The following is a 26,155-nucleotide window of genomic DNA, read 5'->3' on the forward strand; positions in this document are numbered from 1 at the left end:
CTCAAGCGACGGCGTCTTGGAGCCTAGAGCCTCCCGCCTCCCTCCCAGGGGCGCGAAAAGCTGGGACCGAAGCAGTAGGAAGAGGCTTGCGAGGCAACACGCCACCGAGGGTGGAACAGGAAGAGGGAGAACTGTCCGCTCCCTTAAGGGGCTGGCAAAAGGGAGGTGAAGACACAGGCGGCGGGGACCGTCAGGGACGCTCGCGTACCTTCCTTTTGCCTGGCGGAGGGTCAGACTAGAGCCAGCGGATCGCCTCACATCCGGGTATCAGGAGACACTCAGCTGCTTCTGCTGCGGCCGCCGCCTCCCCCGCGGCGCAAACACCAAACTTCCGGCGACGACGGCGACGCCTCGCTCGTCAGATGGGAGTTACCTGTGACCGTCTTGGGTGCGCTTGCGCAACGCTCCTCTTCAGTCCTAACCGGCTCAGCTGACGTGCCCAGAAGACGAAGATGGCCGCCACGCTCACTGCGTGTCACGCAGTTTTTCACCCCGGCCCGGACGGCTGGGCGTCGGGGAAAGGCGAGCTAGTGTCCATTCTCAGCGCAGGCGCGGTGGGAGGCCTAGCGCGCGCCTCCGCGGGTGGTCGCCTGGCGGGGAAGTGGCGGCGCCCCCTAGCGGCGGCCGCTTGTCGTTCCTGGGGGTCATCGCTTTGAGCTAAAAACCACCCAGGCTCCCAGCGGTTGTGGTTTACCTTGGAAATTTGTCGCAACTGGTTGCCATGTAGGTTTTGGCTGCTTCTGTCCGCGATGTATAATCCAAGTGCCTTTGGTCTTCCATATGAGCCAATGTAAAGAAGGAGGGTGGGGCCGGGCGCGGTGGTTCACGCCTGTAAATCCCAGCAGTTTGGGAGGCAGAGGCGGGTGGATCATTTGAGGTCAGGAGTTCGAGACCAGCCTGGCCAACATGGTGAAACGCCGTCTCTACTAGAAATACAAAAATTAGCCGGGTGGTAGTGGCGTGCGCCTGTAATCCCAGCTACTCGAGAGGCTGAGGCGGGAGAATCCCTTGAGCCTGGGAGGCGGAGGTTGCAGTGAGCTGAGACTGGGCCACTGCACTCTAGTCTGGGCGAGTGAGACCCTGTCTCAAAAAAAAAAAAAGGAGGGTGCAGTCCCTGCACTACCCTCCAGCGCCTCCAAAAAATGCAGGGCTTCACCCTCTCCTTGCACACTTTCCTCCTGTGTATCAGAGTGCAAGAGCCATCAGAAATTGTAGAATATTCCGCTAGACTTAGACTGAGTGTTCAGACAAAGCTTTGGCTCGCTCTTGGAGGCCTCTAGAGATAGAATCCAAGATTCTATCACTAGGATTCATGGTTCCCACACTTTTTTGTGTGTGTGTGACAGGAAGGATCTTGCTGTGTAGCCCTGGCTGGTGTGCAGTGGCACAGTAACGGCTCACTGCAGCCTCGACTTGGGCTCAAGTGATCCCGCCTGCCTTAGCCTCCCTGAGAACTGCATGTATGAAGCCCACGACACCATGCCAGGCTAATTTTATATTTTGTAGATATAAGGTCTCACTGAGACCAGCCCAGGCTGGTCTCGAACTCCTGGCCTTAAGTGATCCTCTCTTCTCTCCTTGGCTTCCCAAAGCGCTGGGACTACAGGCCTAAGCCACTGCTCCGGCTACCAGACTGCTTTTGAACATATGTTCTGTGCTACCCTTTACTTATTTGCGGAACTGTGAGGCTAGTTCGGTACTTGTGCATTTCACAATGGGAAGAGGTGATCATAAATAGGTTTTCCTCTTCCTGCCCTCCTTCTTTGAAGCCAAGTACAACCAAAATGTGCTCTAAGTTTGTCAAACCTGATATTTTTCTGACAATTCATCTTCCACGAATAGCGAGCTGCCTGTCAGTTTGCTCAGGGAGATGTTATAGCTTAAAAACAAAAACGAGGCTGGGGGCAGTGGCTCACACTTGAAATCCCAGCACTTTGGGAGGTATTGATGGGTGAGGCCATTCTTCACATTACCATAGTTGTGTTACTTGGCAAAGACCTGCCACTGCTTCCACCTTCACCTCCAGTCCCTGATACACACTTTAATGACATATGCCAAACAGCTCAAATTGAAGGGAGGAGGAAGAGGAGTAAACTACTGGTCTGGTTAAAAGCTGGTTATTTATCAGGAGACCTGACCTATGTTTCCCTTCATCTTCATCTTCTGATTGGCAGACAACTGGTGGGACTTCTTTTGGTTGGATAAACTACTTTGTCTATAGTAATTCAAATTCTGGCATACAAAGAAACCATATTTATGAGTGTCAATTCTCACAAAATAGACCTCTGCTTCTGAGTAGTCTATTCCACTCTATGTGCTATATTGACCTCAATCAGGAGCATAGGAATTCGTGCAAATATCAGACCATATGAAATCATAGCCCTCCTGCTAGGGGCCTAGGCCATAGCAGCTTGGTGCTCTGCTGACCCTGGTGTCTGATCCCAGCCGGTGGCCTTAAAAAAACAAGAAAAGAAATAAATCACATGTATTTTCGCTACATAATTCATGCCTGCAATTTATGCTATATTTTCTTTTTCTTTTCTTTTCTTTTTTTTTTTTTTTTTTGAGACAGAGTCTTGCTCTGTTGCCCAGGTTGGAGTGCAGTGGTGTGATCTCGGCTCACTGCAACCTCCATCTCCCTGGTTCAGGCAATTCTCCTGCCTCAGCCTCCAGAGTAGCTGGGATTACAGGTGCCCGCCATGATGCTCAGCTAATTTTTTTGTATTTTTAGTAGAGACAGGGTTCCACCATGTCAGTCAGGCTGATCTGGAACGCCTGACCTCAGGTGATCCACCCTCCTCGGCCTCCCAAAGTGCTGGGATTACAGGCATGAGCCACCGTGCCTGGCCTTATTTTCTTTTCTAAAACTATATGTAATTAGTTTCTGTGAAAAGAATAAATAGTTTGCGTTCATGGGAAAAAATGAACTTTCTTGAGCATTATTCTTTATCATTTTGAAGGATATTTTTCACTTCCGATTCACGAATACCAGTAGTCTCAATTTGTAGTGTAATTGATTAAATCTTACTCTGAACTATTATATCATATTTGTTTTTCCTTCTATCGGTAGTTTTCTTTTAGAGCATTCTATCTATGAGCTTTGGAATTTGGTTCATTTAATTTGGTTGTCTACTAAGAAACAATAATAATCTGATTAAATAATAATCCATTATTATTTAAATATCTTTGAGATTACAGTCTCTTTCAGGAAAGAGTAAAGAATTAAAGTTGGCCGGGCACTGTGGCTCATGCCTGTAATCCCAGCACTTTGGGAGGCCGAGGCGGGCAGATCATCTGAGGTCAGGAGTTCAAGACAAGCCTGACCAACATGGTGAAACCTCGTCTCTACTAAAAATACAAAAATTAGCTGGGCATGGTGGCACCTGCCTGTATTCCCAGCTACTCAGGAGGCTGAGGCAGGAGAATTACTTGAACCCTGGAGGCAGAGGTTGCAGTGAGCCAAGACCGTGCCACTTGGGCAAAGACTTCATCTCAAAAAATAAAACAAAAAAAAAAAACAAAGAATTAAAGCTTTTTGAGGAAGAGTGGGAGGAGGGAGAGGAGCAGGAAAGATAACTGTTGGGTACTGGGTTTAATACCTGGGTGATGAAATAATGTGTACCACAAACCCCCATGACACGTGTTTACCTATGTAACAAACCTTCACATGTACCATCAAACCTAAAATAAAAGTTAAAAATTTTGTAAAAAATAAAAATAAAAATATAACTTATAATTTGGAAATATAACTATTACTTATGTCTACATCTAAAGCATTTTATTAGTGAATGAATAAATATTTTTAAATGTTAAAAGTTTTACAATTAGTCAGTGAGAAGCCTAGCATTGAACAGGTAGAGAATTATAGATCACAATTGAAAGAATCACAAGTTTTAGTTCGAAGGGGGTCTGAGACTAGCAAGAAAATATTTTTTCAGATAACTGTAGGAAGACATTCAACTTAGAAAAAGAAAGTAGTGTTTGATAATCCAAACAAAATGTTAGTCAGGTCTCTTTAGTTAGAAAATGACTGAAATCCAGCTCAAACTCATGTGAGCAACATTAAAAAAAAAAAAAAAAAGTATTGCTGCCATAACCAGGAGCTATAGAGGAACTGCTGACCTCAGGTCATCCTAAAACCTGAGGATGTCAGATGATGTCAGCAGGACACTCTACAATGCCCAGCTCTTCTTTCATCTGTATTAGTTTCATTCTCAAGTATGCTTTCCGGACAACTTGGCAGAGATTACATAAGTTCACAGCAAACTGGTTTCAGTGAAAAGAGTGGCCCCCATTCCTGAGATCTCCCAAGAAAGTCCTGGGGAGATCTTTGATTGTTTCAGCTTTGCTGTGTACCAGTGCTAGAAATAAACGCTATAACCTAGATGACACATCGTGGTGCTCAACATTATAGTTACATAAGTGGTGAAGGTCTTTTTCACACCCCTTACAGCAACAATGACAAGACCATGTTCTCCTGCTGAACTCAAAACCATGAATGTAATTTCCTGGACTTGTTTAAATTGCTTGTTTCCTTGCTGACTCTAAATTGCAGTATATACTTTTCTGCCTTTGCTTATCAGTAGGATGTCTACTTCTGAAAACTGATAATGGAATAGTTGCATTGCTCCATGTATTATTTTCCCATTTCCTTGTTCCTTTTCTTTCTTGTGACCAATCTAAATGCCTGCAACAGATAAAGCCTCTGCCAAATCACAGAGGACAGGACAATCTCACTTTCAGATTAATCCTCCTGCTAGCAGGAAATTAAGGCATTATTTGTTGCTCCACTCTTGTTGACTTTATTTCAGGACTCTTTGATGGTTTTATACTATGAGAAAGTAAAAATCCTAAAAAATTTTTGAGCTAGAAAATAAAAAGTACAGCAATTTAGGATAAATCAACTGACAATGACATTTCAATTTGCCATCTGGGAGACACATCACTACCATACAAATAATAATGCTGGCCCCACATACTTGAGAGGGGATGAGTAGGTGTTAGCCAGATTAAACAACTGTATGTATGAAAGGCTGGAGAGGAAGTAAGCTTGATGAATTGCAAGAATTCCATTTTTGTTTTTCTTTTTTTCTGAGATGGAGTCGCACTCTGTCACCCAGGCTGGAGTGCAGTGGTGCGATCTCAGCTCACTGGAACCTCTGCCTCCTGAGTGCAAGTGATTCTCCTGCCTCAGCCTCTCGAGTAGCTGGGACTACAGGCACCCACCACCACAAGCAGCTAATTTTTTGTATTTTTAGTAGAGACGGGGTTTCACCATGTTGTCCAGGCTGGTCTCAAACTCCTGACCTCCCATGATCTGTCTGCCTCAGCCTCCCAAAGTGCTGGGATTACAGGCGTGAGCCACCACGCCCAGCCCCAAATATTCTTACACTATTGAGGGGAAAAGGGATGGCTTAAGAAGTACGCAGGCCCCTGTCAACCTAAAAGGAAGAGGCTGAAACACAAAATGTGATTTAAAGAGTTTGCTTGAGCCAAAGTGAGGACAGCTGCCCGGAAGACTCAGACACAAGTAAACTTGAATATGAGCTCCTTTTGGCCTTTGTTACAAGCAGGTTTTTAAAGGCAAAAATCCTGGACAGGGAGTGAGCTGATAGAAAGTTGTTTTTCAAGAATTATCATTGGCTTACAGAAATAACATTGATTAGTGATGGACTATGCATTGTTAAGCTATACAGTATGGGGTTTAGTGTCTGGTGTGGCATTAGTAGGTAATTTATAGCTACTTGTAATAATAGTGAACAGTTTTTTTTGTGTGTGACAGGGTCTGGCTCTGTCGCCTAGGCTGGAGTGCAGTGGCACCATCTCAGCTCACTGCAGCCTCCACCCGCCTCAGCCTCCCAAGTAGCTGGGACCACAGACGTGCACCACCATGCCCAGGTATTTTTTTTATTTTATTTTTAGTAGAAACATGGGGTCTCAACATATTGCCCAGGCTGGTCTTGGACTTCTGAGCTCAAGGGAGCCTCCCATCTTGGCCTCCCAAAGTGCTGGGATTACAGGTGTGAGCCACCAGGCCCGGCCACAAACAGTTTCAATAGATGAATGAGATGTGTGTCTCGTTTTAATGTTTCTCTGGGCTTGATAAAGTTAAAAAACTCTGATTCATCAAATACAAGTTATTTTCTTTTATCAGCCCAAAGTAGGAAGGGCCTTCAAGATATAGAGAGGAGTACCACCCTATGCTCAGTACTGGGGATGCTGCAGAGAACAAATACATTCAAGTCTCCTTCCTCATGGAGCATACATGCTAATAGAAGAGGCATTCAGTTATTATTATTATTTTTTGTTCTTTTTTTTTTTTTCAGACGGAGTCTCGCTCTGTTGCCCAGGCTGGAGTGCAGTGGCGCGATCTCGGCTCACTGCAAGCTCTGCCTCCCAGGTTCACGCCATTCTCCTGCTTCAGCCTCCTGAGTAGCTGGGACTACAGGCGCATGCCCGGCTAATTTTTTTGTATTTTTAGTAGAGATGGGGTTTCACCGTGTTAGCCAGTATGGTCTCGATCTCCTGACCTCGTGATCCGCCTGCCTCGGCCTCCCAAAGTGCTGGGATTACAGGCGTGAGCCACCGCGCCCGGCCTATTATTATTTTTCTTTGAGATGGAGTCTCACCTTGTTTCCCAGGCTGGAGTGCAGTAACACAATCTTGGCTCACTGCAACCTCTGCCTCCCAGGTTCAAGCCATTCTCCTGCCTCAGCCTCCTGAATAGCTGGAATTACAGATGCCTGCCACCACACCCGGCTAATTTTTGTATTTTTAGTAGAGACAGGGTTTCACCATGTTGGCCAGGCTGGTCTTGTACTCGTGACCTCAGGTGATCCACCCACCTGGGCCTCCCTAAATGCTGGGATTACAGGTGTGAGCCACTACTCCTAGCCAAGGCATTTAGTTATTTCATAAATATTTATTGAGGGCATATTAACAAAGCATTATTTTAGATGCTGGAGGTGCTGCAGTCAACAGAAAAGACATAATTCCCTCCTTTCGGTTTCCATTCTTGTATCTGACAATAAATAAGTAAATAAATAATTAAATGCTAAGAAGGAAACAAATATGGTCCTCAAAAAACACTGTACAGTCACACTTTCTGTGATGATGGAAATATTCATATATCTGCATTGTTCAAAAGGGTAGCCATAGACACATATGAGTATTTGAAATGTAGTTACTAGGCCAGGCATGGTGGCTCACGCCTGTAATCCCAGCACTTGAGGAGGCCAAGGAGGGTGGATCACAAGGTCAGGAGTTCAAGACCAGCCTGGCCAAGGTGGTGAAACCCTGTCTCTACTAAAAATACAAAAATTAGCCGGGCAAGGTGGAGGGCCCCTGTAATCCCAGCTACTTGGGAGGCTGAGGCAGAGAATTACTGGAACCCAGGAGGTGGAGTTTGCAGTGTGAGCTGAGATGGTGCCACCGCACTCCAGCCTGGGTGATGGAGCAAGACTCCATCTCGAAAAAAAAGAAAGAAATGTAGTTACCAAAATTGAGGAGCTGAATTTTTTTTTCTTTTTTTTTTTTTTTTTTGAGATGGAGTCTTGCTCATCACCCAGGCTGGAGTGCAGAGGCGTGATCTCGGCTCACTGCAAACTCCACCTCCCAAGTTTCATCAATTCTTCTGCCTCAGCCTCCCAAATAGCTGGGATTACAGGCATGCACCACCACGCCCGGCTAATTTTTTTGTATTTTTAGTAGAGATGGGGTTTCACCATGGTGGCCAGGATTGTCTCGGTCTCTTGACCTCATGATCCACCTGCCTCGGCCTCCCAAAATGCTGGGATTACAGGCATGAGCCACTGCACCCAGCCTGAGGAGCTGAATTTTTAAATTTTATTTAATTTTTTTCATTTTTGAGATGGGGTCTTTCTGTGCTGCCCGGGCTGGCCTCGAACTCCTGGGCTCCAGTGATTCTCCTGCCTCAGCCTCCCAAGTAACTGAGACTATAGGCATGCACTGCAGGGCTGGCTATTTAATTCTAAATAGCAACATTCAGGCATTATTCATTATCTAGGGGCTCATTGATATCATCACAGGTTTTAGTTTTTTAGAAACTCTATCCTTGGCTGGGCACAGTGGCTCCCTGTAATCCCAGCACTTTGGGAGGCTGAGGTGGGAGGATCAATTTATTCCCAGGAGCCTAAGGCTGCAGTGAATTAGGATCACACCACTGCACCCCAGCCTGGGCAACAGAGCAAGATCCTGTCTAAACGAACAAACAAACAAAGAAACAAACAACACTATGTCCTGAAATTGGTTCTTCTCCTGGTTGTAAGGAAGTTCCCAACAGCTCCAGGGGTTACTCCCTTTCCATTCATAACAAAAGAAAAGAACATTCCCTCCAAAGGTCCGATTGGATCAACTTAGATCCCAAACGTACTGTGAACAAGTAATGGAATGGAGTATTAAAAGGGTAGAGTCAGCTTTCTTAGGACCACAAGGATCACCAGAAGAATTTTAGGAACATTTGGCAAGACAAGAGAATAGATGTTGAGAAGGCAACACACAAATATCCGTTTAAGCCTTGCTACTCAAATTCATGTGCATAGAGTAGGGGCAGCTTCATCAACTGAAGGCTTGTTAGAACTGCAGAATTGTAGGCCCCACAACAACCGAATCAGATTTTCATTTTAAAGTTTCCAGGCTGGGCGTGGTGGCTCAAGCCTGAAATCCCAGCACTTTGGGAGGCCAAGGTGGATGGATCATCTAAAGTCAGGAGTTCGAGACCAGCCGAGCTAACATGGTGAAACTCCATTTCTACTAAAAATACAAAAAATTAGCTGGGCTCAGTAGCGAGTGCCTGTAATCCCATCTACTCAGGAGACTTAGGCGGGAGAATCATTTGAACCCAGGAGGCAGAGGTTGCAGTGAGCTGAGATCGTTCCATTGCACTCCGGCTTGGGCAACAAGAGTGAAACTCCATCTCAAACATAAATAAATAAATAAATAAATAAATAAAAATAAAGTTTTGGCCGGGCGCGGTGGTTCACGCCTATAATCCCAGCACTTTGGGAGGCCGAGGTGGGCGGATCACGAGGTCAGGAGATCAAGACCATCCTGGCTAACATGGTGAAACCCTGTCTCTACTAAAAATACAAAAAATTAGCCGGGCATAGTGGCGGGCACCTGTAGTCCCAGCTACTCGGGAGGCTGAGGCAGGAGAATGGCATGAACCTGGGAGGCAGAGCTTGCAGTGAGCCGAGATCGCGCCACTGCACTCCAGCCTGGGCGACAGAGCAAGACTCCATCTCAAAAAAAATAATAATAATAAAAATAAAAATAAAATAACGTTTCCCCAGGTGAGTCCTAAACACATTAAACTTTGATAAGTATTGTCCTTTTTGTTTGTTTGTTTGTTTTGTTTCAGACTGACTTGCTCTTTTGCCAGGCTGGAGTGCAGTGGCACAATCTCCACTCACTGCAACCTCCGCCTCCCGGGTTCAAGCAATTCTTCTGCCTCAGCCTCCCGAGTAGCTGGGACTACAGGCATGCGCCACCACGCCCAGCTAATTTTTGTATTTTTAGTAGAGACGGCGTTTCACCATGTTGGCCAGGATGGTCTCGATCTCTTTACCTCGTGATCCGCCCATCTCGGCCTCCCAAAGTGCTGAGATTACAGGCATGAGCCACCATGCTCAGCCGATAAGTATTGTCTTACAATATCTAAGAGTTCTGTTGATCAGGGATGAAGTCTAGGCTAGAGATACAAATCAAAGTCATGGTTTTGGAGGAGATTACCAGGTTAAAAGAAAAAGTATACATAAAGAGACTACAGCTGCAAGCCAGGAAACACTCTGACATGTATTGGCTCCATAGAGAAGGAGGAACCGGCTAAGGAGATTTAGAAAGAGGAGTTAGAGGCTGGGCATGGAGGCTCTGGGCCTGTAAACCCAGCACTTTGGGAGGCCACAGCAGTGGAATCTCTTGAGCCCAGGAGTTGGATACTAGCCTGGGCAACATAGTAAGACCTCTTCTCTACGAAATGAAAAATAAAATATTAGCTGGGCATGGTGGCACGCACTTGTGGTCCCAGCTACTGAGAAGGCTGAGGCAGGAGAATAGCTTGAGCCCAGACGGTCAAGGCTGCAGTGAGCCCTGATTGTGCCATTGCACTCCTGCCTGGGCAACAAGGCGAGAAACCCTGTCTACAAACAAAACAAAACAAAACAAGAGTAGTTAGTGGGATAAGGAAAAAGGCCAGGTGAGCTTGGCATCTTGAAACCTGAAAGAGGAAAGGGGAGTGTTTGTGTTAAATTTTGATGAAGCTCACACCCATAATCCTAGCACTTTGCAATTTGGGAGGCCTAGGTGGGCAGATCACTTGAGGTCAGGAGTTCAGGTCATCCTGGCCAACATGGGGAAACCCTGTTTCTACTAAAGAGACAATAATGCTGGGCACGGTGGCTCACGCCTGTAATCCTAGCACTTTGGGAGGCCGAGGCGGGCGGATCACGAGGTCAGGAGATCGAGACCATCCTGGCTAACCCCGTCTCTACTAAAAATACAAAAAAATTAGCCGGGCGTGGTGGCGGGCGCATGTAGTCCCAGCTACTCGGGAGGCTGAGGCAGGAGAATGGCGTGAGCCCGGAAGGCGGAGCTTGCAGTGAGCCGAGATCGCGCCACTGCACTACAGCCTGGGCGACAGAGTGAGACTCCATCTCAAAATACATACATACATACATACATACATACATACATACTCACATAAAAAGACAATAATTAGCGGGCCATGGTGATGCGCGCCTGTAATCTCAGTTACTGGAGAGGCTGAGGCACGAGAATCGCTTGAAACCGGGAGGCAAGGGTTGCAGTGAGCCGAGATCACGCTACTGCACTCTGGCCTGGGCGACAGAGTGAGACTCCACCTCAAAAAAATAAAAAATATATATATTTTGATGAGATGTTGAGAAAGATGAAGATTGAAAAGTTTGTCTTATAGATTGGAACTTAAAGTGAAAATAATCCGCTACATTGTGTGATTTTATGTTTTAATTTTTATTATTTTTTGAGACGGAGTCTCGCTCTGTAGCCAGGCTGGAGTGCAGTGGCGCGATCTCAGCTCACTGCAACCTCTACCTCCTGGGTTCAAGCGATTCTCCTGCCTCAGCCTCCCGAATAGCTGGGACTACAGGCGCGCATCACCACGCCCCGCTAATTTTTGTATTTTTAGTAGAGACGGGGTTTCACCATGTTGGCCAGAATGGTGTCGATCTCTTGACCTCGCTATCTGCCCGCCTCGGACTCCCAAAGTGCTGGAATTACAGACTTGAGCCACAGCCCATTGTGTGATTAGCTTCAGGTACATTAAGCAATGCTAAGGTTCCTGGTGTTGGAACAGAATCAGCATAATACTTTGGGCTTCTCTAAGACTTTCTTTGCCTTCAGTGAGGAATTTGTATTAGGTGCTGCACTCACAGTGCCCTGCTGTTCAGAAACGTGATGGTGACAGTACTTTTTTTTTTTTTTTTTTTTTTGTGAGACGGAGTTTCGCTCTTGTTGCCCAGGCAGGAGTGTAGTGGTGCGATCTCGGCTCATTGCAACCTCCGCCTCCCGGGTTCAAGCGATTCCCCTGCCTCAGCCTTCCGAGTAGCTGGGATTACATGAGCCCGCCATCACGCCCAGCTAATTTTTTGTCTTTTTAGTAGAGAGGGGGTTTCACCCTGTTGGCCAGGCTGGTCTTGATCTCCTGACCTCAGGTGATACCCCCACTTCGGCCTCCCAAAATGCGACAGTCCTGCTAATTGGATTTAATCTCTTCGAATCTCCCTCTCTTGCAGGACATTTTTTTCCTAGACCAGCCCTCGATACCCTCAGCCGTCGCAAGGCAACCTCCAGCCGCCAGGGGCCGCAGTCGCGCTCCTCGCGGCCGGAAGAGAGTGCGGCCCAGCGCAGCCTCGGCGTTTCCGCCGTGCGTCTGCAGTGCTCCGCGCGCTCCTGACGTCCGGAGCCCCTGGAGTAGGCGCTTCCGGCCATTCATACTGCAGTCGGTCAGTGTTCGGTTGAAGGATTCTTTGTGCTATCGGACCCAGGGGGTGACGGCGCCGCTAGGATGAAGCTCGTGAGGTGAGGGAGTGACCAAGCAGCTCTGGGGGCTGTGAAGGGAGGGCTTGGCCCGGAGTCCGGAAGGCTGGGCTCTCCCAGTTGCAGGAGGCGGGAAAGCCGCGTGTGCGCGGCCTGCTAACGGCCGGCCTTACTGCGCCCGCAGCTCGTGCTCGGGCCTGGGCTTCCGCCTGGGTCGTTCGCGGATCCCGCGTGTCTTCCAAGAGATTGGTATAAAGGCCGAGCCTTTTCTTCCCGCGTAGTGACTTAGAGGCTTTAAAGGTGCAGCGCCTCCTGGGACACATCTCCCTCTTACAGTTACTCATTTTCTTTTTGAGTGGAACTCCCCAGTCCTACTTAAGAGTACTTAGAAAGCTGTATGAGCTTATCTGGAAACAAACCTGTTTGCAAAATATTTTAAATCGGAGAAGGACTTCTGGCTTCACAAGTTTTTGTTTTTTTTTAAATAAAGACGGTGTCTCACTTTGTTGACCAGGCTGATCTCGAACTCCTGGGCTCAAGCTTTCTGCCCGCCTCGCCCTCCCAAAGGGCTGAGATTACAGGTGTGAGCCACCGCGCCCGGCCGATTTTTAAGTTTATCTTTTGATCCTCCTTAGACGTATGATTGATTATTTCCACCTCTATTTCCCTTTAAGGTAGGCTTTTTATTTAGGAAAATCTCCCAATATAGGGCAGAAATTATCACAACGTAATTGTGGCTGATTACCCAGATAATATATAGTTTTATTTCTTAGGAAATAAATAGACCCTGTCAGTTAGGTGAGTCTTCTGAAGACTTGTTTACTGATGTGAATAATTCCAAACTACCTGCAAGTAGATTTGGTTTTGGTGTTTTTCCTTGAGACTAAGCCTGGAACAGAGGCAGACGTTTCTAATAGCTAAGCCAGCAATTATAAATATTTAGCTTGTTTTTTCCTGTTGAGTCAAGGATTGTCAATGTCTGCTAAATAGTTATTGGGCACCTGTTACATACTAGGCGCTGGTAATAGAATTTTTTAAAAGGCAGAGTACCTGCCTTGTTGGAGTTTTCTGGTTAGTGAGGATGACAGACAAGTAGATAACGTCTGAAATAGCGTTTGTTTGAAACATTTTAAATAACACATAAAAGCCTTCAACATTCAGGAAGGAGGCCAGGCGCAGTGGCTCACGCCTGTAATCCCAGCACTTTGGGAGGCCAAGGTGGGTGGATCACTAGGTCAGGAGTTCTAGACCAGCCTCACCAACATGGTGAAACCCCGTCTCTACTAAAATTACAAAAGTTATCCGGGCGTGGTGGCGCGTGCCTGTAATCCCAGCTACTCAGGAGGCTGAGGCAGAAGAATCGCTTGAACCCAGGAGGCAGAGGTTGCAGTGAGCCGATATAGTGGCACTATGCTCCAGCCTGGGCGACAGAGCGAGACTCCGTCTCAAAAAAAAAAAAAAAAAAAATTATATTCAGGGAGGAGTTGGTACAAAAGACATTTAAGGTTAATTTTTGGTATATTCTTATTTGAACTATAACTTTGGATAGGAAGTGGTAGACTTTAAAGTGCATTTTTTAGGCTGGACGCGGTGGCTCATGCCTGTAATCCCAACACTTTGGGAGGCTGAGGCAGGCGGATCGCCTGAGGTCAGGAGTTCAGGAGCTGCCTGCCCAACGTGGTGAAACCCATTCTTTCGAAAAAATACAAAAATTAGCCGGGCGTGGTGGCGGGCGCCTGTAATCCCAGCTACTCAGGAGGCTGAGGTAAGAGAATCACTTGATCCCGGGAGGTTGCAGTGAGCTGAGATCGCACCACTGCACTCCAGCCTGGGCAACAGAGCGAGACTCGGTCTCAAAAAAGGAAAATTACATTTTTTGAAATTTCTCCATACCTGCCAATCTGAATCTTAATCTACTCATAGTTCAATTTTGTGTAATACACCTTGGATTCCATTTGTTCCCTTTAAAGATACTGCATGTTATGACAATTTTCCAGTAATTTTTAATACCTGTACTGAATCCTGTTTTGTGTCTTAGGTAAAATATAGAAACAAATTTTTTTTCTTACTAGAGAATGTATTTTTCCTCCAGAAAATGATTGTTTGACTAACTGGTTTGCATTTTCAGTAGACTTATTTCTGTATCTCAGTTGGCAGCATTGTCATCCTTATTCTCACTGTCACCCTAACCAAAAACCTGGGAGGTGAGCTTGACTTTTTCTCTCCTGATGTCCTTGACATTTGATACATTGCCAATTTTGCCAGTTTTACCTACTTCATAAAAGTGGCCCACATTATCCTGTTTGGTTTTTGGGTTCAAATAGTGTGTTTTGATACCGAGGGACACTGCGTTACTATTTGATATCCAAGTTTCACTAAGTAGAAAGAATTAAGACAGTGAAAGATTCATCTGAAAATAATTTGAATCCATTTGGTTCCTGGGCTCAGTTAGGGAGGGATAATTGTGTATTTGTCCTGCCCATAGTAGCCTCCTTTCATTCCAGTCACCACCATTGAGGTTCAGGCCCTTTTTATCCCACTCATGGATTTTTGTTTTCCTTCTTTAAGGTAAATATCTTATACAATGAAATGCAGTGTATATTTCCTGCTATTGAAAAATGTAAACACTTTTGTAACCTAAACCCGTATCAAGAGAAGTAACATTACCAAAACCTCAGACAGTTTCGTCAAGCCTTTCCCAGGCAACCTCTGGCTCCATACCTCTAGATGCAACCAGTTTCTTCCACCATAGATGAATTTTGCCTGCACTAGAATTTCATATATTTGGAATCACAAAGTATTTTTGTGTAAAACTTCTTTTACTCACATGTTTTTGAGATTCATCCACATTGTGAAGTGTATCAGTAATGTGTTCATTTTTATTACTGGATATTAGTGCATTGTGTGTTTGGAAGTTCTGTATTTTAGGCCGGGCGCAGTGGCTCACGTCTGTAATCCCAGCACTTTGGGAGGCCGAGGCGGGTGGATCACCTGAGGTCAGGAGTTTGAAACCAGCCTGACCAACATGGTGAAACCCCGTCTCTACCAAAAATACCAAAAAAGTAGCTGGGCGTGGTGGCAGGTGCCTGTAATCCCAGCTACAAGGGAGGCTGAGGCAGGAGAATCCCTTGAACCCAGGAGGTGTAGATTGCAGTGAGCTGAGATCACGCCACTGCACTCCAGCTTGGGCAACAGAGCGAGACTCCGTCTCAAAAAAAGAAGAAAAAAAAAAGCTCCATATTTTAAAAAATTACAAGAAAAGAAAATAAAAAGTTATGTATTTTGTTTACAACTACGTTGAATATTCTTCAGGTTTTTGGAGGGAAACAAACTTTCGTGGGTAAATACTCAAGAGTGGAGTTGATGGACTGTAACATAGTTATGTGTTTAGCTTTATAAGAAATTTCCAGACCATTTTCCAAAGGTGTTGTACCATTTTACACTTCCATTAACAATATATTAGAATAACAGTTGGTCCACATCCTCACCAGTATGTGGTGGTGTTTGCTCAGTCTTTAATTTTAGCCATTTTAGTGGGTATGTAGTGGTATCTCCTTAGGGTTTAGTTGGTTTTTTGCTTGTTTATTTGTTTGTTTTTGAGGCGGAGTCTAACTCTGTCACCCAGGCTGGAGTGCAATGGCATGATCTTGGTTCACTGCAACCTCTACCTCCCAGATTCAAGTGATTCTCCCACCTCAGCCTCCTGAGTAGCTGGGACTACAGGCGCCCGCCACCATGCCTGGCTAATTTTTTGTATTTTTAGTAGAGACGGGGTTTCACTGTGTTAGCCAGGATGGTCTCAATATCCTGATCTTGTGATCCGCCTGCCTCGGCCTCCCAAAGTGCTGGGATTACAGGCATGAGCCACTGCGCCTGGCCCAGAGTTGTAGGAATTAGATCTGTGTCCTGGATACCAGTTCTTTGTCAGATGTGTTTTCTCTCAGTGTGTGGTTTACATGTTCATTTCCTTAATAGTGTCTGTCTTCTTGTCGCCCAGGCTGGAGTACAATTGTGCGATCTCAGCTCACTGCAACCTCTGCCTTCCAGGTTCAAGCGATTCTCCTGCCTCAGCCTCCCAAGTAGCTGGGAGTACAGGCGCCCGCCACCACGCCTGGCTAATTTTTGTATTTTTAGTAGAGACAGGGTTTCACCATGTTGGTCAGGCTGGTCTCGAACTCTTGACCTCGTGATCCATCCGCCTTGGCCTCCCAAAGTACTGGGATTACAGGCGTGAGCCACCGCGCCTGACTGATCGATTTTTATGTATCTGGAACTCTTTAAGTCTTTTTTTTTTGAGATGGAATCTTGCTCTGTTGCCAGACTGGAGTGCAGTGGCGCACTCTCAGCTCACTGTGACCTCCACCTCCCAGGTTCAAGTGATTCCCCTACCTCAGCCTCCCAAGTAGCTGGGACTACAGGCATGCGCCACTATGCCTGGCTTATTTTTTTGTATTTTAGTAGAGATGGGATTTCACCACATTGGCCAGGCTGGTCTCGATCTCCTGACCTTGTGATCTGCCTGCCTCAGCCTCCCAAAGTGCTGGGATTACAGGCGTAAGCCACCGTGCCCAGCCTATATCTGGAACTCTTGGGCTCAAGTGACTATTATCCATCTTGGATTACTTTTGGAAAATGGTGTTAGGGGTCCAGGTTCATTTTTTTTCTGTATGGATTTCCAGTTATTCCAGCATCATTTGTTGAAAACATCCTTTGCCTGTTACACGTCTTTGGCACCTTTGTAAAAAATCAACCATATAAGGCCAGGCTTGGTGGCTCATGCCTGTAATCCCAGCACTTTTCGGAATCCAAGGCAGGCAGATCACCTGAGGTCAGGAGTTCGAGACCAGCCTGACCAACATGGCGAGACCCCGGCTCTACTAAAAAAAACCAAAAAACAAAAATTAGCTGGTTGTGGTGGCGAGCGCCTGTAATCCCAGCTAAATCAACCATGTAAATGTGGGACCAGAAATAGATCTGTTTGCTTGTATTGTTTCATTGATCTATTTGTTGTTCCTTATGTCTCGATTACTGTAGTTTTAACTTGTATGTGTACTGTTCTAGTCACATAATTTGTCTTCCTAGAGATTATACTTTGGTCTCTTGTCCTTCTAAAATCTGTTTCTGAACATTTGCCCTAGGTTGTCTTTTAAATGTGAATATGAGCCTGGTACTCCACTTCATTGATGAAAATCCTTCAGTAGCTCTCCTAGAGGAATTCTTTAACAGAGCTTAGGCTTCCCATGAAAGGAACCTGCCTAACTCCTCTCTATTCATAGGACCTTAAATATAGAACTTAACATTTCATTGGCCAGGCGTGGTAGTTCATGCTTGTTATCATAGCACTTTGTGAGGCCGAGGCAGGCAGATCACTTGCGGTCAGGAGTTCGAGACCAGCTGGGCCAACATGGTGAAACCCCGTCTCTACTAAAAATACAAAAATTAGCTGGGTGTGGTGGCATGCGCCTGTAGTCTCAGCTACTTGGGAGGCTGAGGCACAAGAATCTCTTGAACCCGGGACGCGGAGGTTGCAGTGAGCTCAGATTGAGATTGCGCCATTGCACTCCAGCCTGGACAACAGAACGAGACTCCATCTTAGTATCTATAATTACTCTGTGTCTTATGCTGTGTTTTTTCTTTTGTTTCTTCTTGCTGCATATTTCCAACTTTTCGGGCTTCTTACTAGAAGTCTGCTAATACCTGACTCCCTTCTCCACATGCTACAATATACTCTTAGTAAAAAACCTGTGTGTAGCTGGGTGCAGTGGCTCACGCTTGTAATCCCAGCACTTTGGGAGGCCAAGGCAGGCTGATTGCTTGAGCTCAGGAGTTTAAGACCAGCCTAGGCAACATGGCAAAACCACATCTCTACAAAAAATTTAAAAATTTAAAAAATATTAGCCGGGCATGGTGGCATAGTCTCAGAAAAAACCTAAACTAAAAACCTCTGTAAAAAAAAAAAAACAAAAAAACCTCTGTATATCTCTATTGCTTTCTACAACTTAGTTATTTTTACGTATCTTTTATGTATCTGAGCCACTGCGCCTGGCCACATAAGGTTTTTTTTTCCTTTTATTTATCTTCTTTGCTTCCAAAAAATGATTTGAAGAACTTTTATAGTAAAAGTTCTTACTAACTGGGATAGTAAATTCGTGTAAAAGATAAAAACAAAAACTTGATAATGGGAGGAAGCCATTAGTTCAGAATTCTAGGCTTTTCTAGTTATAATTGATTGTTAAATTCTCTGGTGAAGTAAAGTGTTACCAATTCATTGAGAGAAACATTTTCTTGATGTCATATATAAAAAGAGATTCAACTCATGAGTCTTCTTAAAGTTTGAGGCTTGTTACATCCCAGACCAAGTAATTTCTTTTTTGTGATGGCTGTCTATACCATTAAAAAAAAAAGAAATTTAAAAAAGACATTTTAAGGTTGGTTTCCCTTTATTCATTGAAACATTTCAGCCAACATTATTCAGTGCCTATTAGAGTCTAGGATTAGATATAGAGGTTACGATCCCTACCCTCAACAATAGTCTAGTGCGGGAGGATAATAGGTTATCTTATGTGTACCATTTAGTGTGATAGATGATAGGATCTATTAATTCAAAGTATATATTATAGACCAAAAGTTTTTATATGAACTGTGTATTGTATGATAGTGTGGGGTTCATTTTCTTAGATGTGATTGTGAGATTATGATTATATAGGAGAATGTCATTAGAAAATGCATGCTGAAGTGTCGTAATGCCTACAGCTTTGAGATGGTGTGATCAGTTTTTTTTGGTTTGTTTTGTTTGTTTGTTTTTTTGACAGAGTCTCGCTCTGTCGTCCAGGCTGGAGTTTAGTGGCGCAATCTTGGCTCACTGCAACCTCTGCCTCCCGGGATCAAGCAATTCTCCTGCCTCAGCCTCCCCAGTAGCTGGGATTATGGTCGAGTGCCACCAAGTCTGGCTAATTTTTTTGTATTTTTAGCAGAGACGGGATTTCACCATGTTGGCCAGGCTGGTCTCGAACTCTGACCTCAGGTGATCCGCCTGCCTCGGCCTCCCAAAGTGCTGGAATTACAGGCATGAGCCACCATACCTGGCGAAGACTGTCTTTAAAAAAAGGGCCAGGCCTGGTGGCTTATGCCTGTAATCCCAGCACTTTGAGAAGCCAAGGTGGGCTTCTGATCACCTGAGGTCAGAAGTTCGAGACCAGCCCAACTGGTGAAAACCTGTCTCTACTAAAAATACAAAAATCAGCCAGGTGTGGTGGCAGGCGCCTGTAGTCCCAGCTACTTGGGAGGCTGAGGCAGGAGAATTGCTTGAACCCAAGAGGCGGAGGTTGCAGTGAGCCAAGATCATGCCACTGCACTCCAGCCTGGGCGACAGAGCAAGACTCCGTCTCAAAAAAAAATAGAATTTTTAAAAAAGACAGAGTCTTGCTCTGCCACACAGGCTCCAGGGCAGTGACACAGTCATGGCTCATTGCAACCTCAAAGTCCTGGGCTCTAGCAATCCTCCCACCTCAGACTCCAAGGAGCTGAGACTACAGGCATGAGCCAACAGGCCCAGCTAATTTTTTTATTTGTAATTTTTTTGAGATGGAGTCTTGCTCTGTCACCTGGGCTGCAGTGCAATGGCATGATCTTGGCTCACTGCAACCTCTGCCTCCCAGGTTCAAGCGATTCTCCTGCCTCAGCCTCCTGAGTAGCTGGGATTACAGACCTGCACCACCACACCTGGCTAATTTTTTGTATTTTTAGTAGAGATGGGATTTCACCATATTGGCCAAGCTGGTCTCCAACTCCTGACCTTGTGATCCGCCCACCTTGGCCTCCCAAAGTGCTGGGGTTACAGGCATGAGCTACGTGCCTGGCCAACTTATTTATTTATTTATTTATTTATTTTATGTAGAGACAGGATCTTGCTTTGTTGACCAGGCAGGTCTCGAACTCCTGGCCTCAAGCGATCATCCCACCTTGACCTCTCAAAGTGGTGAAATTACAGGCATGAGCCACTGCACTGGCAATTGACAATATTTGTAAACCCTTTAACTTTTCTTCCTCTACAAAATTTTATAAAAAGGGGAGAACAGAAATCTAGATGAAGTGAGAAGTGGATAGATTGTTCATTATATATTATCAAGGCAACTGGCTATTCAGTTGGGAAAAGTAATAAAGACAGATTTGTGCCTTACACTGCATAAAAAAGATCAATTCCAAGTAGATTAAAACTCTAAAAGTAGAAGAAAATAAGACACTATTTTTTTACAATCTTTCCTAGGCAAATTATGTATCCCAGGAGGATGAACAAATTCAAAACATAAAAGTGAAAAAAGTTTGTGTGACTAAAGAAACCATAAACAACAAACTTGAATGACTGGCAAACCAGTAGAAAATAAAAGAAAAACTCAACCTAATTGAGAATATGTCAATAATGTGAACGGGTAATTCGCGGAAGAAATAGTTTTCCCATATTAATGAAAAGATATTCAGGCGGGGCGCGGTGGCTCAATGCCTGTAATCCCAGCACTTTGGGAGGCTGAGGTGGGCGGATCACGAGGTCAGAAGATCAAGGCCATCCTGGTTAATATCGTGAAACCCCATCTCTACTAAAAAAAAAAATGCAAAAAATTAGCCGGGTGTGGTGGCGGGCACCTGTAATCCCAGCTACTCAGGAGGCTGAGGCAGGAGAATGGCGTGAACCCAGGAGGCAGAGGTTGCAGTGAGCCGAGATTGTGCCACTGCACTCCAGCCTGGATGACAGAGCGAGACTCTGTGTCCAAAAAAAAAAAAAAAAAAAAAGAAAAGAAAAGATAATCTCACAGGTAATTAAGGAAAAGCAAATTTTTCCCCCATCAAATTACCAAAATTTGAAAGACTTATAGCAACTTGTGTCGGTGAGTGTTTGCATAATTGGGTTTGTAATGGGAAAAAAATTAAACCAAAGTAATGTCCATCAATGGGGTAATAAATTTTGACATTTCCATATAGTGGAATACTTTCCAGTTCTTAGAATGTTATTTTGTTATTTTGGCTTTTTTTGAGATGGAGTCTTGCTCTGTCACTCAGGCTGGAGTGCAGTGGAACAGTCTCACCTCACTGCAAACTCCACCTCCTGGGTTCAAGCGATTCTCATGCCCCAGCCTTCCAAGTAGCTGGGATTACAGGCGTGCGCCACCATGCCTGGCTAATTTATTTACTTATTTATTTATTATTTTTTTTTTTTGAGATGGAGTCTTCCTCTGTCCCCAGGCTGGAGTGCAGTGGTGCGATCTCGGCTCACTGCAACCTCTGCCTCCCAGGTTTAAGCGATTCTTCTGCCTCAGCCTCCTGAGTAGCTAGGATTACAAGTGCACGCCATCCTGCCCAGCTAATTTTTGTGTTTTTGTAGAGATGGAGTTTCACCACGTTGGCCAGGCTGGTCTTGAATTCCTGACCTCAGATGATCCGCCCGCCTCGGCCTCCCAAAGTGCTGGGATTATAAATAGGCATGAGCCATCATGCCCAGCCTCAGTTCTTAGAATGTTTTGTATGTTGAAATGGAAATATGTCCAATATAAACTGCTAAACAAGGACTACAAGTTATAGACGTGAATAAAATATGACCCAATTTATGTAAAAAGAAATCTGTATATGTGCTTCTGACTGCATATAAAATGATCTGGAATAATATTCCTACATACCCACGGTGCAGGGAGTTAGGAAGGGAGATTTTTACTTTATAGGCATTATAATAAGCTTGTAATCTTTTTACCAACTGTAATTCTTTTTTTTTTTTTTTTTTTTTGAGCTGGAGTCTCGCTCTGTTGCCCAGGCTGGAGTGCAGCGGCGCAATCTCGGCTCACTGCGAGCTCCACTTCCCGGGTTCACGCCATTCTCCTGCCTCAGCCTCCCGAGTAGCTGGGACTACAGGTGCCCACCACCATGCCCAGCTAATTTTTTGTATTTTTTAGCAGAGATGGGGTTTCACCATGTTAGCTAGGATGATCTCGATCTCCTGACCTCGTGATCCACCTGCCTTGGCCTCCCAAAGTGCTGGGATTATAGGCGTGAGCCACTACGCCTGGCCTATTTCTTTTTCATGGTTTATAATGAGTCTAAGATCTTGTATGTCTGGAATTCAGGTTTGAGAATTAGAAATGTCCAAATGACAGTTTATGTTAGTATTGTTGTGTTCCTTCATAAAGGTTGAGGATATAATTCAGGAAAGCTGAAATTGTTATGCAGATTATTGATAGGAATTGATGCAGATAGCATCTAGCAAATTTTCAACATCGAGATGTTTCACCCTTTCACCTTAATAAATGTGATTTTAAAGTGTTACAGGTAAAAATTAATGGTTTTATTCCTATTTATAGATTTTTGATGAAATTGAGTCATGAAACTGTAACCATTGAATTGAAGAACGGAACACAGGTCCATGGAACAATCACAGGTACGGAGGTTGGACTGCTTTTGTAACATTTTTTTCTTCTCTTTTACCTAGCCAGAGTTTATTTTTTGATTGCTTAATGAACATTATTGTAATACAGATCATTATTCTTTTGTCTGAATTATGTAATTTTTTTTTTTTGAAAGTTTTGCTCTGTCACCTGGGCTGGAGTGCAGTGGCACGATCTCAGCTCACTGCAACCTCTGCCGCCTGGGGTCAAGCAATTCTCCTGTCTCAGCCTCCCGAGTAGCTGGGACTACAGGTGCCCGCCACCATGCCCGGGTAAATTTTTTTTTTTAGACGGATTCTCACTCTGTTACCCAGGCTGGAGAGCAGTGGCACAATCTCAGGTCACTACAACCTCCGCCTCCCGGGTCCGGGTTCAAGCAATTCTCCTGCCTCAGCCTCCCAAGTAGCTGGGGTTATGGGTGCATGCCACCACACCCAGCTAATTTTTTATATTTTTGGTAGAGACGGGGTTTCATCATGTTGGCCAGGTTGGTCTCGAACTCCTGACCTCATGATCCATCTTAACAAAAGCAGTAACAATTTTTATATACAGAGAGAAGCAGAAACAAAGGTGAGGATAGTTTGGTGGAATGGGGATTATGAGGAAGTTACAAAGACAGTGGGAGAAACATGAAAGAAATACCTGTCAAATCAGTAATGAGCCTAAAGCCCAGTCAGGGTTCTTCCATGGCTTGCTGCATTCACTTCTGTAAGCAAAGCATTAGTGTGCTAGGAAAAATCTCTAGGAAGGAAACACTGCTGATTTATACTGACATTCCCCCATTTACCAGTTGCACATGTGCTAAATTGTGTCATAGAAAACTTGCACTTTGTAGAAGAATACTATTCTTTTGTAGTTCAGTATTTACTGTGGCTCAGATTAATTAGTTGCCTTAACTTGTATCATACTAATAACTGCCCAATTATTTTCCTCTTTAGGTGTGGATGTCAGCATGAATACACATCTTAAAGCTGTGAAAATGACCCTGAAGAACAGAGAACCTGTACAGCTGGAAACGCTGAGTATTCGAGGAAATAACATTCGGTATTTTATTCTACCAGACAGTTTACCTCTGGATACACTACTTGTGGATGTTGAACCTAAGGTGAAATCTAAGAAAAGGGAAGCTGGTAAGTTTGAAGGATTATAAACATTTTTGTGAATGCTAATCCTAATCCACACTATTCATAATATAGATATTTGCAAACCACACAAGTGTCTTTGTTGTTTAATATTTCCTATAATATGTATTGTAATTCTTGGTGTTGCTATTAAAAACATTGAGCAGCTGGACGCAGTGGCTCACACCTGTAATCCCAGCACTTTGGGAGGCCAAGGCGGGTGGATCACAAGGTCAGGAGTTCGAGACCAGCCTGGCCAACATGGTGAAACCTCGTCTATACTAAAAATATAAAACTTAGCTGGGCGTGGTGGTGGGTGCCTGTAATCCCAGCTATGCAGGAGGCTGAGGCAGGAGAATCGCTTGAACCCAGAAGGTGGAGGTTGCAGTGAGCCGAGATCTCACCACTGCATTCCAGCCTGGGTGACAGAGCCACTGTCTCAAAAAAAAAAAAAACAACAAATATTGATGCAGTCGGGCAGGGTGGCTCACACCTGTAATCCCAGTACTTTGGGAGGCAGAGGCGGGCAGATCGCCTGAGCTCAGAAGTTCGAGACCAGCCCGGGCAACATGGCATGAACTTTGTCTCTACTAAAAATACAAAAATTAACCAGGCATGGTGGCAGATGCCTGTAATCCCAGCTACTCGGGTGGCTGAGGCAGGAGAATTTCTTGAACCCAGAAAATGGAGGCTCCAGTGAGCCAAGATTACGCCACTGCACTCCAGCCTGGGTGACAGAGTAAAACCCTGTCGCCAAAAAAAAAAAAAAAAAACTACAACAAATTAAATAATGAATAATGAGTCTTCATTTCAAGTTTGTCATAGTCTAGTGTTAGGGAGTTATTTAAAAATTATTGGTTTGGGCCAGGTGTGGTGGCTCACGCCTGTAATCCCAGCACTTTCAGAGGCTGAAGCAGCTGGATCACAAGGTCAGGAGTTCAACATCAGCCTGGCCAAGATGGTGAAACCCCATTTCTACTGAAAATACGAAAATTAGCCAGGTGTGGTGAGGGTCATCTATAATCCCAGCTACTCGGAAGGCTAAGGCAGGAAATTGCTTGAACCTGGAAGGCGGAGGTTGTAGTGACCCGAGATCATGCTGCTGCACTCCAGCCTGGACGACAGAGAGAGACGTGGTCTCAAAAAAAAAAAAAATTGTTGGTTTGTTGTTTGTTTGGTAAGAGACAAGATCTCATTGTGTTGCTCAGGCTGCAGTGAAGTGGCATGATCATAGCTCACTGCAGCCTCAAATCCCTGGCCTCAGGCTGTCTTCTGCGTTGGCCTCCCAAATGTTTGGATTTTTTTTTTTTTTGAATAAACATTTATTTTCTTTCTTTAAAAAAAAAAAAAGGAGAAGAAGCTGGGCGCGGTGGCTCACGCCTGTAACCCCAGCACTTTGGGAGGCCGAGGCAGGTGGATCACCAGCCTGGCCAACATAGTAAAATCCCGTCTCTACTAAAAATACAAAAAATTAGCTGGGCGTGGTGGCGGGTGCCTGCAGTCCCAGCTACTTGGGAGGCTGAGGCAGGAGAATCGCTTGAACCCGAGAGGCGGAGATTGCAGTGAGCAGTTGTTTTCTTAATTTATCTTTCTTTTTTACAGATATGCACCACCAAACCTGGCTAATTTTTTATTTTTTGGTAGAGACAGGGTCTCCCTATGTTGTCCAGGATAGTCTTGAACTCTTGGTCTCAAACAGTCCTCCTGCTGTGGCCTCCCAAAGTGCTGGGATTACAGGTGTGAGCCACCATCATACCTGGTCCATTTTCTTTTCTTGGTTATTTTTTATTTTTTATTTTTTTTTTGAGACAGAGTCATCCTCTGTCGCCCAGGCTGGAGTGCCATGGTGCGATCTCTGCTCACAACAACTTCTGCCTCCCAGGTTCAAGCAGTTCTCTTGCCTCAGCCTCCCAAGTACCTGGGATTACAGGTGCCCAGCCCTTTTTTTGTTGTTGTTGTTGTTGTTGTTGTTGTTGTTTTTGCAACACCCCTCCAACTCTGTTTTTCCCCCCATTTTCTTTATTTTTTTTAACACTTCATTTTGAAATAATTTTAGACACAAAAAGTTGCAAAAATAGTACAAGGAATTCCCATACACTTTTCACCAAGATTGTCTAAATGTTAAAATCTCATATAACTACAAAAAATTAGAAATTTTACATTGATGTGGCACTACTGTATTATCTAGAGACCTTTCTCACATTTCTCTGATTGTTCCTCTAGTGTCCTTTTCCTGGTCCAAGATCCAATCCGGTACAACAGGTTGCATTTAGTTGTTATGTTTCCTTAGTTTCCTTTAATGTGTATCAGCTGGTTCTCCTCAGTTTTCCTTTTGTGACCTTGATATTTTGTAAGAGTATGGGCCAGTTATTTTGTGTAATGTCCCTTAATTAGCATCTTAAACTTACTATTTATTGCTTAGAATGGTAAGACTAGAATCAGTGTGTACAAATTTCTAATGTGGCCAGGTGTGGTGGCTCACACCTGTAATCCCACCACTTTGGGAGGCTGAGGCTGGAGGATTGCTTTGGCCCACGAGTTCGAGAGCAGCTTGGGCAACAAAGGGAGACCTCG

At 44.8% G+C, this 26,155-nt stretch overlaps 2 protein-coding genes across 12 annotated transcripts in view; one reads left to right on the forward strand and one right to left on the reverse strand.

Moving 5' to 3' along the window:
• Positions 1-601, reverse strand: part of ESCO1 (establishment of sister chromatid cohesion N-acetyltransferase 1) — a 71,976-nt gene extending 71,375 nt beyond the window's left edge. For 6 of the 10 annotated variants that reach the window (XR_008516086.2, XR_008516085.2, XM_054538191.2 and 3 more), the window contains exon 1: positions 209-601. The gene's annotated coding sequence lies outside the window, so the exon portion shown is untranslated. The other 4 variants (XM_063716855.1, XM_063716856.1, XM_024236113.3 and 1 more) reach the window with 3 other exon arrangements.
• The window catches only part of SNRPD1 (small nuclear ribonucleoprotein D1 polypeptide), a 27,905-nt gene continuing 2,325 nt past the window's right edge, over positions 576-26,155 (forward strand). Inside the window, exons 1-5 of one of the 2 annotated variants that reach the window (XM_054538195.2) lie at positions 578-723; positions 5,783-5,898; positions 11,790-12,075; positions 22,377-22,453; positions 23,399-23,590. In XM_054538195.2, coding sequence (XP_054394170.1) covers positions 12,062-12,075; positions 22,377-22,453; positions 23,399-23,590 — 283 coding nt within the window. In that variant the 5' untranslated portion in view covers positions 578-723; positions 5,783-5,898; positions 11,790-12,061. Of the gene's footprint in view, positions 724-5,782; positions 5,899-11,789; positions 12,076-22,376; positions 22,454-23,398; positions 23,591-26,155 lie in introns of both variants that reach the window. The other variant, XM_002828101.4, reaches the window with a different exon arrangement.

This window comes from Pongo abelii, chromosome 17 (genome assembly GCF_028885655.2).
Source record: "Pongo abelii isolate AG06213 chromosome 17, NHGRI_mPonAbe1-v2.0_pri, whole genome shotgun sequence".
Taxonomy (NCBI): Eukaryota; Metazoa; Chordata; class Mammalia; order Primates; family Hominidae; genus Pongo; species Pongo abelii.